Source organism: Haliotis rubra, unplaced genomic scaffold (genome assembly GCF_003918875.1).
Source record: "Haliotis rubra isolate DU_JTF1 unplaced genomic scaffold, ASM391887v1 Scf133, whole genome shotgun sequence".
Lineage (NCBI taxonomy): Eukaryota > Metazoa > Mollusca > Gastropoda > Lepetellida > Haliotidae > Haliotis > Haliotis rubra.
Window position 1 is genome coordinate 917,320 of NW_025765259.1, and position 17,548 is coordinate 934,867.

The following is a 17,548-nucleotide window of genomic DNA, read 5'->3' on the forward strand; positions in this document are numbered from 1 at the left end:
TCACTGTACAGTGTCACACCTCCAGGCCTACAAGCTACTGTTAACACGGTTACACAGTCATAACTATGCAACTTATTGGAGATCACTGTACAGTGTCACACCTCCAGGCATATAAGTTGCTGTTAACACGGTTACACAGTAATAACAATACATCTTATTGGAGATCACCGTACAGTGTCACCCAACCAGGCCTACAAGTTGCTGTTACCACGGTTATACAGTAATAACTATACATCTTATTGGAGATCACTGTACTGTGTCACACCTCCAAGCCTCCAAGTTGCTGTTTACACTGTTACACAGCAATAACTATGCATCTTATTGGAGATCACCGTACGGTATCACACCTCCAGGCCCACAAGCTCCTGTTACCACGGTTACACAGTAATAACAATACATCTTATTGGAGATCACTGTACTGTGTCACACCTCCAAGCCTCCAAGTTGCTGTTTACACTGTGCATAACTATGCATCTTATTGGAGATCAGCGCACAGTGTCACACCTCCAGGCCTACAAGCTGCTGTTACCACGGTTACACAGTAATAACTATGCATCTTATTGGAGATCACCGTATGGTGTCACACCTCCAGGCCTACAAGCTCCAGTTAACACGGTTACACTGTAATAAATATGCATCTTATTGGAGATCACTGTACAGTGTCACACCTCCAGGCCTACAAGCTACTGTTAACACGGTTACACAGTCATAACTATGCAACTTATTGGAGATCACTGTACAGTGTCACACCTCCAGGCATATAAGTTGCTGTCAACACGGTTACACAGTAATAACAATACATCTTATTGGAGATCACTGTACAGTGTCACACCTCCAGGCCTACAAGCTGCTGTTAACACGGTTACACAGTAATAACGATGCATCTTACTGGAGATCACCGTACGGTGTCACCCCACGAGGCCTACAAGCTGCTGTTATCACGGTTACACAGTAATAACGATGCATCTTATTGGAGATCACCGTACGGTGTCACACCTCCAGGTCTACAAGTTGCTGTTAACACGGTTACACAGTAATAACTATGCATCTTATTGGAGATCACCGTACAGTGTCACACCTCCAAGGCCCGATCGTTCAAAGCACCGTTATTTTAACGTACCGTTAAACACTAACGTCCCGTTAAATAGCTAAAGAAAAGTTAATTAACAGTACGTTAAAATTTGGTTGCTGGAAGGTGTTTTTAACAGGCTTTTAACTAATGGTATGATTAGAGGTTTAAGGACCTTACCATTACTCAGAATTCCTTGCACACTGTCCCATGATTCCCTGTCAAATTGGCATCGCAAATGATCACCTCAGTAACGTCTGACTGTAAGAAAAGAAAAAGAATTTAAAAAATCAGCACCGATGAAGAAAATGTAATTCAGTCAATGTATCAAGAAAATTTTAAGTCTGAACTCCTTAGGTCTAATGTTCATGAAGCTGCATTACGCTGGACAATAAACGCCATGTTGTCACCATGCAGCTAGGTCTAGAACTGATGCTAATGGTAACGTTAGTGAGGTAATGTACCCCCTCCGCTTCCGTTAAGTTAACGTGGTCTTAACGGGCCGTTAAAAGTTAACGGAGCTTTGAGCAACGGGCTTTCGCTCTCTAAACTTTAACGGTCCGTTAAAGACTACATAACGGTCCGTTAAAATTTAACAGGCTTTTGAACAAACAGGCCCAGGCATACAAGCTGCTGTTAACAGTGACACAGTAATAACTATGCATCTTATTCGAGATCAGCGTACAGTGTCACACCTCCAGGCCTACAGGTTGTTGTTAACACGGTTACACAGAAATAACTATGCATCTTGTTGGAGATCACTGTACGGTGTCACACCTGCAGGCCTACAAGCTGCTGTTAACACGGTTACACAGTATGATACCCACATGATAAGCCTAACTAGCCTGAGTGTGCCAGGACGACTGACCTCTCTCTGCTGTATTGTATGATTGTATCTACAGAGTAATACTATTGTACACGCTAAGTATAGACTTTAATCCTGACACTGAGTCAATGAACATTCCTTGTGCTTTCCCAGCTCCCTATTTCGCAATGGCCCTGACAATATTCTCTCGAGTACGCCATCGTTAAACACAAACATCAATTAACCTTTGAGATTCAGGGACGTGATACGGTTTTAACTAGATCATCACAATAGTGTACATGGTCATTTACCTGGACACGTGAGGTAGACTTTGGTATCACGTTATCTGCTATCGATGTTCGATAACGGGATTTTGTCCTCCACCATACTCAAACCAGTCTGAAATCGTTGGCTAAGGAGGCAAGATGGCGTTAAAAGTGGCTGTGCTGTTTGTGGCGTTCCTTGTTGCAGGTAACATAAAGCTCCTTCAGGTAGATGAGTGAGACACATCTCGACCCGATAGGGTCAGTGTATGTTTCAGTCTCTGGTTTGCCAGATACAGACTCACATCTGTAATAATAATAATAATAATAATAATAATAATGTGGGTATTTATATAGCGCTACATCAGTTACTAATACCCGCTCATGGCGCCACAATACTATAGGAGAAAAGAAAATAGTTAAAACTATTTACAGAGAGACAATTGAACATAGAAAATCTAGTAATAGGCAAGACGAAGAAAGTGGTTTTTTAGAGACGATTTAAATGTGTCCAAAGATTCAGCATTCTTGATGTGAATGGGCAAATTGTTCGAGAGACTGGCGGCTGCGTGTTGGAATGATCTTTTCCCATAGGATGAGAGTCGAACTTTAGGAATGGCAAGTAGCTGGTGATTCTGGGATCGTAATGGTCGGGTTGGAATGTACTGGCACAGAAGACTGGACAGGTATGCAGGTGTTTGTCCATGTAGAACTTTGAAAGTGATACATAGAATTTTGAAGTCAATCCGGAATTTGACAGGCAACCAGTGTAGAGACATCAGTGAAGGTGTGATATGGTCTTTGTTGGACTTGAGGCAGACGATGCGAGCTGCTGAGTAATTTTTTAAGTTTCTGAAGTTGAGTTGACAAGACAGCAGCGACATACCTTCGTGGAATACTGCCGAGGGGTGAAGGCGTCGAGTCCAAGTCATGAAAACCCGTAACCGTGACTGACATGGATTTGGAATAAGTTGGGTGTCCTTTCCATTGCCCTTTTGCTTGCAGCAAATTGTATTCAAACTGACATTGATGGAGGACAATATGGGTGTCCTTTCCATTTCACTCTTGTCAGTGTCAACTCCACTTTTCTGCCCGTTACTCAGTAATTGACTGACTGACTGACTGACTGACTGACTGACTGACTGAGTTGGTTTTACGCCGCTTTTAGCAATATTCCAGCAACATCACGGCGGGGGACACCAGAAATGGGCTTCACACATTGTACCCATGTGGGGATTCGTACCCGGGTCTGCGGCGTGACGAGCCAACCTCAGTAACTGAATTATTTGAGAGGCATTCTAGAAGTTGTAAGGAATAGGAATGACAAGTGTTTATGGATGATCAACTTCTTTATAGTTCATCTTTACCAACTTATTTTTACCATCCATTGTCTTTGTTAACCCTCATGTACCCTACATATATATCCCGCTGTACTCATTCCCCATATCATACTTGAAAACGGTATCAGCATCTATACGTAGCTATTGTACTATAAAAAAGATGATCATCCATGACCACTTGTCATTCATACTCAGTCATTGGTTTGTCAGGTTCAGACTCTGTTACTGGTTATCTAGAAACATGGACATGTAATATATGAGATACAATCCATGATTTAGCAGATGTGTTACAGTCCAGTGATCTAATATACGTATATAGGTCCACTGATCTAACATGATCCGACCTATGTGTTACAGTCCAGTGATCTAATAGAAGTGTTTAGGTCCACTGATCTAACATGATCTGACATATGTGTTACAGTCCAGTGATATGATATATGTGTTTAGGTCCACTGATCTAACATGATCTAGCATATGTGTTACAGTCCAGTGATGTAATATACGTGTTTAGGTTCACCGATCTAACATGATCTGACCTATGTGTTCCAGTCCAGTGATCTAATAGAAGGGTTTAGGTCCACTGATCTAACATGATCTGACACAAGTGTTACAGTTTAGTGATCTAATAGACGTGTTTAGGTCCACTGATCTAACATGATCTGACACAAGTGTTACAGATCAGTGATCTAATAGAAGTGTTTAGGTCCACTGATCTAACATGATCTGACACAAGTGTTACAGTTCAATGATCTAATATATGTGTTTAGGTCCACCGATCTAACATGATTTCACACATATTTTACAGTCCAGTGATCTAGCATGATCTGACACAAGTGTTACAGTTCAGTGATCTAATATATGTGTTTAGGTCCACCGATCTAGCATGATCTGACCTGTGTGTTCCAGTCCAGTGATCTAGTAGAAGTGTTTAGGTCCACTGATCTAACACGATCTGACCTATGTCTTACAGTCCAGTGATATGATATATGAGTTTAGGTCCACTGATCTAACACGATCTGACCTATGTCTTACAGTCCAGTGATATGATATATGAGTTTAGGTCCACTGATCTAACACGATCTGACCTATGTCTTACAGTCCAGTGATATGATATATGTGTTTAGGTCCACTGATCTAACACGATCTGACCTATGTGTTACAGTCCAAAGTCAGCTGTACGACCCTCTGTACAAAGAACTGAATTCACGAGACACGAAAAACACCATCCCCGTCAGCTCTAAAGGCGACACACTCAACGTGACCATCAACTTGACCGTATTGAAGATATCATCGCTGGTGAGTGTCCATTAGGGCGAGGGTGGATTGTTTAGGATTTAGGTGTATGCCAGATAAAACATGTCTTTATTTTGGATAAACTCAGTTTCGATTAAAAACACGTGTCATTGTTTCCAGAGCTTAAGAACAGGGGACGCGGAACTTGACACGTGGATCCACTACGAGTGGTTTGACAACAGACTGACTTGGGAGCCCTCGGAATACGGAGACATTTCCGCTATCAGACTCCCTCCCTCTGATATATGGCGCCCTGACATAGTTCCCTACCGTGGGTGAGTACATTCGTCAAGACTGTGTTCGACTAGCAGACGCTTTAACCATACACTTTCCTTATCAATTCAATTGATAACATAAAACATATATTGTTATATTCATTTTATTCGGAAAGTGTAAAAAAACACCTTTCTGTTTATTACTTTTCCCACTCAACGCATCCATGATGGGTAGCTATCATGTCCTTCATTGGATCCCCAATACATCCATTACGAGTGGATTCCTTCTCTATACTTGGAGCCCAAATACATCCATGATGAGTGAGTTCCTTGTCCTTCATGGGATCTCCAATTCATCCATGGTGAATGTGTTACTTGTCTTTCATTGCATCCCCAATACACACACGATGAGTGCCTTCCTTGTCCTTCATGGAATCCCCAATACATCCACGATGAGTGAGTTCCTTGTCCTCCATGGGATCCCCAATACATCCACGATGAGTGAGTTCCTTGTCCTCCATGGGATCCCCAATACATCCACGATGAGTGAGTTCCTTGTCCTCCATGGGATCCCCAATACATCCACGATGAGTGAGTTCCTTGTCTTTCATGGGATCTCCAATGCATCCATGGTGAATGCCTTCCTTGTCTTTCATGGAATCTGTAAAACATCCATGGTGAATGTGTTTCTTGTCTTTCATTGCATCCCAAATACGTCCATGATGAGTGCGTTCCCAATACATCCACATGATGGGTTAATTGCTTGTCTTTCATTGAATCCCCAATAAATCCACGATGGGTGAGTTCCTTGTTTTTCATTGGATCCCCAATACATCAATGATGAGCGGGTTCCTTGTCTTTGTTTCAGACATGCTGATGTCACAGATGCCCCTGTGGTTCTGTCCAACAATGGACTCGTGTACTATATACCACCCACCAGCATCAAGACACGATGTGATGTATCCAAATACTCCTCTGACGGCACTGTGATCTGTTCGGTGAAGATTGGATCCTGGACGTATAGCGGGAACATCATGGACGTCCAGAACAAGACCTCCGAGATTGACGTCTCAGAGTACTACCATGATGATCAATGGGACATCATCGAACATTCCATGCGGAGAAATGTTAACTACTACAAATGTTGTCCTGAACCCTACCCTTCCATCATTGCCACCATGACTTTGAAGGCTAAAAGACATGGTCTTTTGGGCTGGAGTATGTTTCACTGAATAGGATGCAGTAGTTTTACAAATAAGGAATGAATGTGATTAAAACTTGATTCTATTTTAAAGGAACGCTATATTCTTAGTTTATAGCAGAGGTGGTTCACGTGGCTTTAGCAGCGATTGCGTATTACCAGTAACGTGATTTGAACTTACACAAATGAAGTGAACTCATTGAGAGTCGAAAATATTTCCTTCTTGAATGACCAAAACTAAATAATGTCAATCGAAGCTAAGTTTTATTGAGTATAAAATATATATGAATAAGTTTGAAAATCTATAACATTAAAGAGACTTCTCTTTACTACAAATGGTTGTCTTGTGTTTTTGTCCTTATTCAGTTTTCTCTTAATTCTGTGTGTGTGTGTGAGAGAGAGAGAGAGAGAGAGAGAGAGTTTATGTGTTTGTGTGTATGAGGGTGTGTATGTTTGAGTGTGTTTATGTGTGCATGTTTGTATATTGTTTGTAAGTGTTTGTGTGGTGTTTGTATGTGTGTTTTATGTTTGCTTGTATGTGTTTGTGTGCATGTTTATGTGTGTGTGCGTTTGACTGTGTTAGTGTGTGTTTATGTGTGCGTGTTGTTCTGTACATTTGTATATGTTTGTGTGTATAGGTTTGTTTGTGTGTGTGTATGCGTTTGAGTGTTTTTATGTCAGTTTTTTGTGTATGTTTGAGTGTTTTTATGTGTGTATGTGTTGTAGTGTGTGTTTGCATGTGTTCATGTGTGTGTGTATGTGTTTATGTTTGTTTGTTTGTGTGTGTTTGGCTGTGTTCAACATTCCTGGAGAGGAGAGTGCATGGTCAATACGTGTTCTGTTCACCTCCCTTCCTCCAGCCAGCATCACCCTACACAGCCAACGCTAGTAGTGTGTCACGGTTATAGAACGCCGGAACGATGTGGTGGTCGTAATAGTGTAGTTGTAGGTCCCAGATACGGGACTGTGATGACATCGTTAATCTTGTCGTCACAAGGTGGCCATCGGGATCCAGAGGGGGGGGGGTGGGGGTGGGGTGGGGACTGGTCCCCACCGACCTCTGGTCATAGTGGACATCGTCACACCTCCAGGCCTACAAGCTGCGGTTAACACGGTTACACAGTAATAACTATACATCTTATTGGAGATCACCGTACAGTGTCACATCTCCAGGTCTACAAGTTGCTGTTAACACGGTTACACAGTAATAACTATGCAGCTTATTGGACATGACCGTACAGTGTCACACCTCCAGTCATACAAGTAGCTGTTAACAGTCACACAGTAATAACTATACATCTTATTGGAGATCACTGTACAGTTTCACACCTCCAGGCCTACGAGTTGCTGTTAACAGTGACACAGTAATAACTATACATCTTATTGGAGATCACTGTACAGTGTCACACTTCTAGGCCTACAAGTTGCTGTTAACAGTGACACAGTAAGAACTATACATCTTATTGGAGATCACTGTACAGTGTCACACTTCTAGGCCTACAAGTTGCTGTTAACAGTGACACAGTAAGAACTATACATCTTATTGGAGATCACCGAACAGTGTCACACCTCTAGGCCTACAAGTTGCTGTTAACAGTGACACAGTAAGAACTATGGTGGTCCATTGAGAAGCTATGAAAGGTGGAAATTTAATGGTAATAATATTGAAGTTGTGTCTATTTATACATATCTGGGTATTGTGTTTTCACCTAAGTTAAGTTGGTCCCAAGCTCAAAGTTGTTTAGCAGCACAGGGAACTTAGGCGATGATGGCTATCAATAAATTTCAGAATAAGTTTGGCTCTTTATCATGTAATGATTTTTTTAAAGTATTTGATACCATTGTGAAATCAATCTTGTGTTATGGAGCAGAAATATGGGGTACTTCCTTTTAAATGGATATTGAAGGTAAAAAAGAATACTTGTAATGTAATGGCTCTGGGTGATAGTGGCAGGATGCCTCTGCAGTTATCTTATATGACAAGGGCTGTCAAATATTGGTGTAAATTATTGTATATGGACCAATCTCGTCTACCTTATCAGTGTTACAGGATGCTTCTATCATTAGATGCAGGGAGGTAGAATCACTTGGGCTAGTCATATTAAGAATACTCTCTTCAAATAAAGATTTGGATTTGTATGGGTATCTCAGGAAGTGGGTTATGTTGAGATGTTTATTTGTACCTTCCGTCAGAGATTAGCTGATAACCTTAAGCAGGAATGGCATATGCAAGTTGATACTTTGTCACATTTTGTTTTATACAAACAGTTTAATTCTCTTTTACAAGTTGAAACACATCTTACGTCATCCTTACCATTACAGTTTAAGGTTGTTTTAGCCAGATTTAGATGTAGTTACTTTAGAATAGCTGTAAATAATGGAAGATACTCCTCTACATTGTATGGAGATAGGTTGTGCCAGTATTGTTTAAGACAAGGGAAGTATTACATTGAGAATGAAGAACGTATATTATTAATCTGTGAACAATATCATCAGTTACGGCATAATATACTGGGCATATCCACATGTAATTCTGATACTACATTTGTTAACTTAATATCAGCTCAATACTTCAGTCAGTTCGGAAAGATTTCCTTAAATTAAAGGTCCAGCAAATTATTGACAGTAGTAATAAGTAATTTTTTATACATTTTTCATGGTTTTATAATGTATTTTGTACAATGCGCAGAATTTATATGTCAATATGATTGTATTTTGGACCAGTGGCCTTTATACTGAATAAATATTTGTCTGTCTGTCTCTTATTGGAGATCACTGTACAGTGTCACACCTCCAGGCCTACAAGTTGTAGCTAACACGGTTACACAGTAATAACTATACATCTTATTGGAGATTGCTCCTATACTATATTACTTTTACATTTGTACTGCCACTCTATTTTGTACTGTCATAATGATAACGTTGTGCTGATCTGATTAATTTATGAACATGGTCAATTATAAACTGCAACTGTTAATTGGAAATTGCACATTTCTTCCTTGTTTGTTGGTTACGTAACTGATTCCCGGTTAACATTTCATGTCATCTATGTAATCAGCACGTCAGACTATTCAAACATCTGACATGTGTTTAAGGGTGGCGGGTTGGGGTGGGGTCATTCTTCACACGAAACGAAACATTTACACAGCATGACAGTGCGATGTTGCCAAAGTCTGTTGGATTAAATAGCTACGGTCGCCATAGTGTGTGCTAAAAAATGGCTTGATTCTCTATGCAAGTGAGCTGCTTGCGCGCAAATGATACCATTTAGTTACATAGTACGAATAGGTACTTTGCCAGGGACAATCAACCTTTAAAACAAAAATCATCAACTGAATCAACCAGAATGAATCAAGGAATGTGGTCACTAACTGGATATATAGACAATAGTGGTCCATTACCGGAGAGCCGATGGTCGCGGGTTCGATCACCGGCCGCTTCATGCTAAAAGACGTTAATATATGGTACTTGGTCGGCTCGGAGTCAGTATAATGTGTCTCAGTGGGATATTCATGCTTAACTGCGGCATGGTATCTCAATGAGCTAGCACTATAAAACCAGCTTAAGTCTGGGCTAGTTCAAGCAGCCACACATACACACGCATGCATGTCGTCATATGAGCGAAATATTCGTGCGACGTTAAACGCAATTTCACCTCACCTCACCTACTTTGACATCTGTTCATATATAGCTTTATTTAATGCTCAAGATGTCAAAACTAGCTCCAGCATATAATGTGGACACAATAATGTCAACTATTTGTTATATAACCTTAAAATATCATTGACCTTTATCTGCTTTGGTATATTGCCTTGCAAAACTGTATGGAGGATAATGGTATGTGATGCATTTTCCTTATAACAAGACAATCATTGGAAACTCACATCGTCAGTGACAGACAATCTGTCTCACTTAAAACCTTAACATGTATTATGGAAATTAGCTGTAACTTGTCCTCATCCTAGATACTGCACCCAGTAGTCTCTGACGATAGCGTAGATAGCCGACTACATCTCGAGAATGTTCTAAATATAAGAGAATGCCTTTGATTCTCTGATAGTCCTATTTTTCACCAATGACCAAAATGTATTCTACTGAACGTTCGTTTACAGAGATGATGTTGTAAGTTATGTTCAAAGTGATCATCTTGAAAGTAATGATGATCTTGCGCCAATCTGGTGCTCACTTCAAATGAAAACTAATATATAAGCCTGCGTCTTTGGAATGCGTGTCATTAATACTCTTTAAGGATATATCTGAAGTTTGAAAAGAAATCAGATTCCTTCTTTAAGTCTGGGGTATCGCATGTGTACATAGCTGATGAAGAGTATGTTCTTCTACAGCTTTTGTTAATATGGCACCTGTTTATATCTATGTAAATACAAGCAAGATGTATTGCTGTGAGAAGTCTTCGGGTGTAAGTTCTGGAGGAAATTAAAACATCCATTCATAACGATTCATTCGCTCTGATATGTGGTGATTATGATAATAAAACTTTACAGCAATGGGGAAATCATGATTAAAAATTTATATCTTCAAAACAATGTTTTGATCCTCTGTGGGATGCGATTGAAAATAATAGGATAATTTCAATCTCGAGTGTGTCAGTCCTAGGATTTCAATCTCGAGTGTGTCAGTCCTAGGATTTCAATCTCGAGTGTGTCAGTCCTAGGATTTCCTTCTGGAGCGTGCCAGTCCTAGGATTTCCTTCTGGAGTGTGTCAGTCCTAAGATTTCAATCTCGAGTGTGTCAGTCCTAGGATTTCAATCTCGAGTGTGTCAGTCCTAGGATTTCAATCTCGAGTGTGTCAGTCCTAGGATTTCCTTCTGGAGTGTGCCAGTCCTAGGATTTCCTTCTGGAGCGTGTCAGTCCTAGGATTTCAATCTCGAGTGTGTCAGTCCTAGGATTTCCTTCTGGAGTGTGTCAGTCCCAGCTCTAAGCTACTTAATTAGGTGTGATTCTATCGATTGTATCCGTGGATATATTCACTGTGTGAAGTAAAGGTAGTGAATTAATCACGCCGCATAGTAGCTGTACATAAAAAACGATCCTGTTCAGTTTCCTGGAAGTACCTCCATCGTTTTGGAGATATTCAAACTTAACACATGTTACATTTGGTATTATACTGTCTAAGTCAAGTACAGATCCTAGTACTTTGGGGATTCGAAACAGAATTGTTTCTTCAAAACGTTCGTAATAGATATCGTTATTAAAGGTTCTGTGTTCCACAGACGGGAAATGATTGACATATCTAATGCACAAAGGACCAGAAGGAAAATGATTGGCAGATTGAATGCACAAAGGGCCTGGCGGGAAATGATTGACTTATGTAATTCACAAAGGGCCACGCGGGAAATGATTGACATATCTAATGCACAAAGGACCAGAAGGAAAATGATTGGCAGATTCAATGCACAACGATCTCGATGGAGAAGGGAAATGATTGACGTGTCAAGTGACTGACAGATTTCATGCACAAAGGATTAGACGGGATATGATTGACAGATTTCATGCACAAAAATTAAAATGGGATGTAATTGACATTCTGTTATGAAACGAAGAAGCCTCTTAGGAAATGGCAAGCTTTGTTTGAAGACTCAAACAGGAAATTGTCCTGATGGCACCTGTCTTATTGGAATACACAGCTTGGATGGAGTGGGACTCCCGACTGCTAACACCGCAACAAAAAAGCTACACAGTATGCAATACATATGGCCACGCAGTACTGATATTGCAAAATGACGAGCACGACTGACAAATATAGTGTGTAGGGGCTCAGCAAGTTGAGAATCGAGCCCCGAATGTCTATGCCAATGGTTATTCGTAATCGTTAATCTGCAATGTAAACAGTGTAGCCCAGCTGACGACACATGAAGCTCAACTCACCAACAGCCAGGTGCCGCGCACAGCGTGTTTGCTTCACGGTGGCTTTCTGAAGGTCCGCTGAGTCAAACACCACTATTTATCTTTCTCAGTTGGTGATTAAACCCAGATGCTGGAGCTCCCTTGTTATCCCTATCACATATTATATTGACGTGGGATTTTACCATATCTTAATTTCCATCTGTTCAAGGTGTACAGTTGCTGTTCAATTGTCCTCACCTCTTGCGGAAAACTCAAAACAGTGTAATTCTGATTGTTTTAATGTTTTACGGGTTCACTACTTTAGTGACCGATATAGAATTACGAGATTAGTTTTTATATCTCGTACAGTTTGTGTATCAGTGTATTTACAAACGGCATTATTGTAGCCATTTGCTGGCGCATCAGTGGTATTGGCGATATACTGAGAGTGATGCTGTCATCGCTTGTTTCCACCTCCACATTGCCCTACCCTTGCCCTACTCTTGTCTACTATTGCCCTACTCTTGCTCTACCATTGTTCAACCCCTTGCCCTTGCACTTTTTGCCTTAACACATACACTTAACCATAGCCTTACATCTGGCCTTGTTAGGGCTCAGCCTTGCACAACCTTGTACTGAAGCGTTATTCTTGCACAGGACATTAAGTCTACCCTTAGCTTCAGCCTTAGCCTTACGATGACACGGTCACTGACCTTACCCAAATGTCAAATTCCGAATCTGAACCGCTCGTCACGCTGAAGACCCGGGTTCGATTCCCCACATGGGTACAATGTGTAAAGCAAATGTCTGGTGTCCCCCGCCGTGATATAATAATAATTATGATAATAATGACACTTATATTGCGCTATATCCACGCCATGAAGGTATGCCTAAAGCGCATTGCCTGAAACGATGGTAACAGAGGCAGCTGAGTATTGCTGGATTATTGCTAAAAGTGGCGTAAAACCTCACTCACTCACTCCTCACTCAACATCTTGGGCATCACTCAACGTCGTGTCACTCCTCCTGTAGACGGTATTAACGCTTGAAGGGACAAGGTCACGACTGGTCATCCTTGGGAATGGTTGTTACGAAAGGTTAAATGTCAAGGATTGAAACAAGCAAAAAATACCAAGCACCTATAGTTATATCATAGGACGTTTTTCCTTAGCAATTCGGAAACTTTGCTACTTTGACAAGAAGTCAAACGTAATCGTATCAGCTACCTGATTTAATGCAATTTTCTGTACATTTTGACAACACATATGTCAGTTCTGAAACATATGTTCAGATATCGGGCATGCGTAAGTGACAGTGACAGATGGTAAGGAAGATAACTAGAAACAAAATACCGTATGACAATCACAAAAACATCCACGACAACTAATCGATAAGCACATTATTTTCCTTAAGCTTCACACTCAAGATAATTCTTCATATTTTTTATTTCATATCATCGGTAAGTTGCACGCACACATATCTGTCTATTTCTTCATTCCTTCTCGTTTCGCACCTTCACAGACATGACTCATCCCTACATTTCATTCACTGTTTATCTTCTGTAAGCTGCTTACACAAACTCATTCGGTATCTTGCTTCTTTCCAATCTAGGAGACAACGATGGCGGAGTCGCCAAAGGCGAACTGCAGTTTGCCATGTGGAGTTGCGTCCCTTTGGTTTAGGTTTGTAGGTTTATCACTAACATACTCGTGCTCGTGGGTTGCCCCCCTAGTGGTACACCTCGGAGACCAGCATCCCTTCCTCACACGTGACGATGACACATGACGATGACACATGACGATGACACATGGCAATGACACATGACGACGACACATGGTAATGACACATGACGATGACACATGGCGATGACACATGGCGATGTAACTAGGTGATAACCCAGTTCACGTACACTCACTTATGTTAAGTTATTATCTCTAAATTTAATTCTTTACCTCTTCTAAGCTGTCTACATGAGATATGTCACACTATGCCTTCTTTGCTTAATAGCTATCCCCCTCTTAGTTGCTTACATGACATATGTGACCATACGTATATGACCTTTATTTGGATGTATGTGGCGTCACTATACACTCTTAAACAACAACAACAACAACCAAACAAACAGAAACGCATAGGTGATTTTGAGAATATTAGACTCATGTAGCTTCGGCAAAAACAATACAAATATACTATTTCTTTCCAAAGCGTCTTCTTTGTGTGATTGTAAACTTTGTCCCTTCTTTAGAAGCGTTTGAAAATAATATTCGTCAAAACGTCACCCAGACCATATGCAAAGCAAAATGCACGTGCAAGTAAGCGGGAAAGCATGCGGTATTGATCACTATAAGTCAAACGTTGTGTTTAATTATGTCATTCGTTATTGCCTGGAAAATAGGAATCATCATGCCATGACTGAGTGCCGCCAATCGAAACATCGCCAAAGGCCGCCTTGAAACTGGACAACATAGCTTTCGGATCGTTTCCTGCCGACCAATTCCGCCCGAGATCGCCCGAGAAGCGGCCGTCCAAGAGTTACCACCCAAGTCTATGGCAACTACATCCGGGTTGCTCACATGCGTCGTCGTATTGCCACAGCCGTAGAGACTACACAACGCATCCCTGGTTTGAGAAGAATTTCCGACCAAATTGTCAGGAATCTATTGCATGAAGTGGGAATTCGATCAAGAGGGCCAGTTGTCGCCCCTGTTTTGATAGATGTCCATCGGCGCAATGGCTTGCGGTGGTGTCGTAAACACCGGAACTAGAAGCTGGAAGCGAGTCTGGCTCAGTGATGAATCACGATTTCTTCTTCACCGGCGAGATGGAAGACGGCATCTTTACCGTCGGAGAAATGAACGTTTTGCCCCCTAATTGCATTCGACAGGTCGACATATTTGGTGGGAACAGTGTTATGGTGTGGGGTGCGATATCCAGAACACAAAGATCTGATTTAGTGGTGGTTCAGGGGAATTTGACAGCAAATCGGTACATCAACGAAGTCCTTGCACGTCACTTGCCTCCGATTATTGACCGATAGAGGGGAGTTGTTCCAGCATGACAACGCTACTTGACATACAGCACGCGTCACAGCAGGCTGTCTTGCCATGGCCTTCCCAATCACCAGATCTAAACCCGATAGAACACCTATGGGATAACCTCGCTCGACGTGTACGTCAACGTCAAAACACGCCTCAGACACTTCCACAACTTGCCTTCACATTGCAGGATGAGTGGGGAAGAATTCCGCAAGAGCGACTTCGTCGACGTATCGTCATGATTTGTTAAAATGAACTTACTGACTTGGCCAGCATTACGGTGGGTTCATAAAGGTTTCATTTAAGTTAAAGTCCTCAATACATCAGCACAAAGGTTTTGCATCTTAAAGACAAAATATGTTCTAGGTGTCTAACACAAATGTTAATTACTGATATGCCCCCACCACACCTCCCACACACTACAACATATATGCATCATCTATAGTTCTGTCAAATTACGTGCAAGTATTTTCACCTACACACCTATGTAATGTGATGTTTTAAATACTCCACCTCACCTTGCTCAAAGTGAGGATTCAGATGTCAAGCCTGTACACCAAACAAACCCCTGTGAAACGTGACTTGTCAAATACTTGCAACCTTCTGTCGAACATAAGTCTTAAAATACTTCACCTACCGCTTGTCAAAACTGTGACTACAAATTCCCGTCCCATAAAGCCGATGATTTCATCTCGATGATAATTACCTCATTCGTGATCATCCCTCCACAAAGTGTTGTCTGGTACATTGACTAGTAGCATTCTTGTGGTCAATGATGTTCTAGTTGTACATAGTTTACTCGCCAATGAGTGAGTGAGTGTGTTTAGTTTTACGCCGCACTCAGCAATATTCCAGCTATATGGCGTCAGTCTGTAAATAATCGGATCTGGACCAGACAATCCAGTGATCAACAGCATGAGCATCGATCCACGCAATTGGGATACGATGACATGTGTGTCAACCAAAACAGCGAGCCTGACCACCCGATCCCGTTAGTCACCTCTAACGACAAGCATGGGTGACTGAAGATCAGTTCTAACCCGGACCTTCACGGGTTTCTCGCCAATGAATTTGTACATTTTTTACTCGCCAATGACGTGTAAGTTGTACATAGCTTACTTGCCAAGGATGTTCCAGTTGTACATAGTATAAAGTTACAAACACCGATGAATTTCCGGTTGAACAAAGTGTGCTCACCAACTGCCCTCCAGTTGAACATAGGTTACTCACCAATGACCTTCCAGTTGAACATAGGCTACTCACCAATGACCTTCCAGTTTTCCATCGATTTCTATATTAAACTCCGAGAGATACTTCTTTGCCATCTAAAATAGCATCCACCGAAATTGAACAAGAATTCTCTCTGTAATCAAACGAAAAGCTGTTCACTGGAATATAAAGATATGTATCAGTATGCAGTGGGTAAACATTGAACCTATAAACGGTACACCTTATATCACGGTTTCCATTTTACAAATGTGTTTTTCTATCAGCTTACGAAGCAGATCAAGAGAATATAATCGCCTCCTCAAGCAATCTAGAGAATGAAAAACTCTGCGGGACAAAGGCCGAGGATGAAGACGTTTTCTTGTGTACAAGACTATGCTTAACTTGTACCGCGAAATGGGAAAAACTGTTTTTCAGACACCGTATATTTATAGGCGTCAACCTAAGCATATCAGACATGCATCAGGTGGCACTTCTATTCTACATCAGACGTCAGGTGAGGTGACATTGGGTTTTACGTCGTACTTTAGAATATTTCGCTCAAATGACGACGTGCATGCGTGTGTATGTGTATGTGCGGCTGCTTGTACTAGCCCAGGTTTTATAGTGCTAGCCCACAAAAATACCATGCCGCCGTGAAGCATGAATACCCCACTCAGACACATTATACTGACTCCGAGCCGACCAGTCCTTTTTGTACCCATTAATGCTGAGCGCCAGGCAGGGACCGAGTAGTACCATATTTTAACGTATATTTGGTATGACGCGACCGGGGATCGAACCATGCGACTTTCCGCTCTCCGGGCGGACGCTCTAACACTTCTATATCAGACATGCATTAGGTGACACTTGTATATCAGACATGCATTAGGTGACACTTGTATATCAGACATGCATTAGGTGACACTTCTATATCAGACATGCATTAGGTGACACTTGTATATCAGACATGCATCAGGTGGCACTTCTATTCTATATCAGACATGCAATAGGTGACACTTGTATATCAGACATGCATCAGGTGACACTTGTATATCAGACATGCAATAGGTGACACTTGTATATCAGACATGCATCAGGTGACACTTGTATATCAGACATGCATTAGGTGACACTTGTATATCAGACATGCATTAGGTGACTTCTATTCTATATCAGACATGCATTAGGTGACACTTGTATATCAGACATGCATTAGGTGACACTTCTATATCAGACATGCAATTGAGGTATATGACACTTGTATATCAGACATG

General features: G+C 41.3%; 1 protein-coding gene across 1 annotated transcript; it reads left to right on the top strand.

Annotated features, from left to right (window-relative positions):
* The first annotated feature begins 2,209 nt into the window (after positions 1 to 2,209).
* LOC124267690 (acetylcholine receptor subunit alpha-L1-like) lies at positions 2,210 to 6,522 on the top strand. Its single transcript, XM_046702671.1, has 4 exons — positions 2,210 to 2,345; positions 4,640 to 4,773; positions 4,891 to 5,045; positions 5,854 to 6,522. Exons 1-4 carry the CDS (start codon positions 2,300 to 2,302, stop codon positions 6,215 to 6,217), a joined length of 699 nt encoding a protein of 232 aa, XP_046558627.1. The 5' UTR covers positions 2,210 to 2,299; the 3' UTR covers positions 6,218 to 6,522.
* Positions 6,523 to 17,548: the final 11,026 nt, after the last annotated feature.

Excerpts from the sequence above, each read along its gene's own strand:
- LOC124267690 (XM_046702671.1), top strand. The coding sequence starts at position 2,300 with ATGGCGTTAAAAGTGGCTGTGCTGTTTGTGGCGTTCCTTGTTGCAG. Across the intron at positions 4,774-4,890 it reads TATTGAAGATATCATCGCTG|AGCTTAAGAACAGGGGACGC; the intron begins GTGAGTGTCCAT and ends CATTGTTTCCAG. Across the intron at positions 5,046-5,853 it reads GACATAGTTCCCTACCGTGG|ACATGCTGATGTCACAGATG; the intron begins GTGAGTACATTC and ends TCTTTGTTTCAG.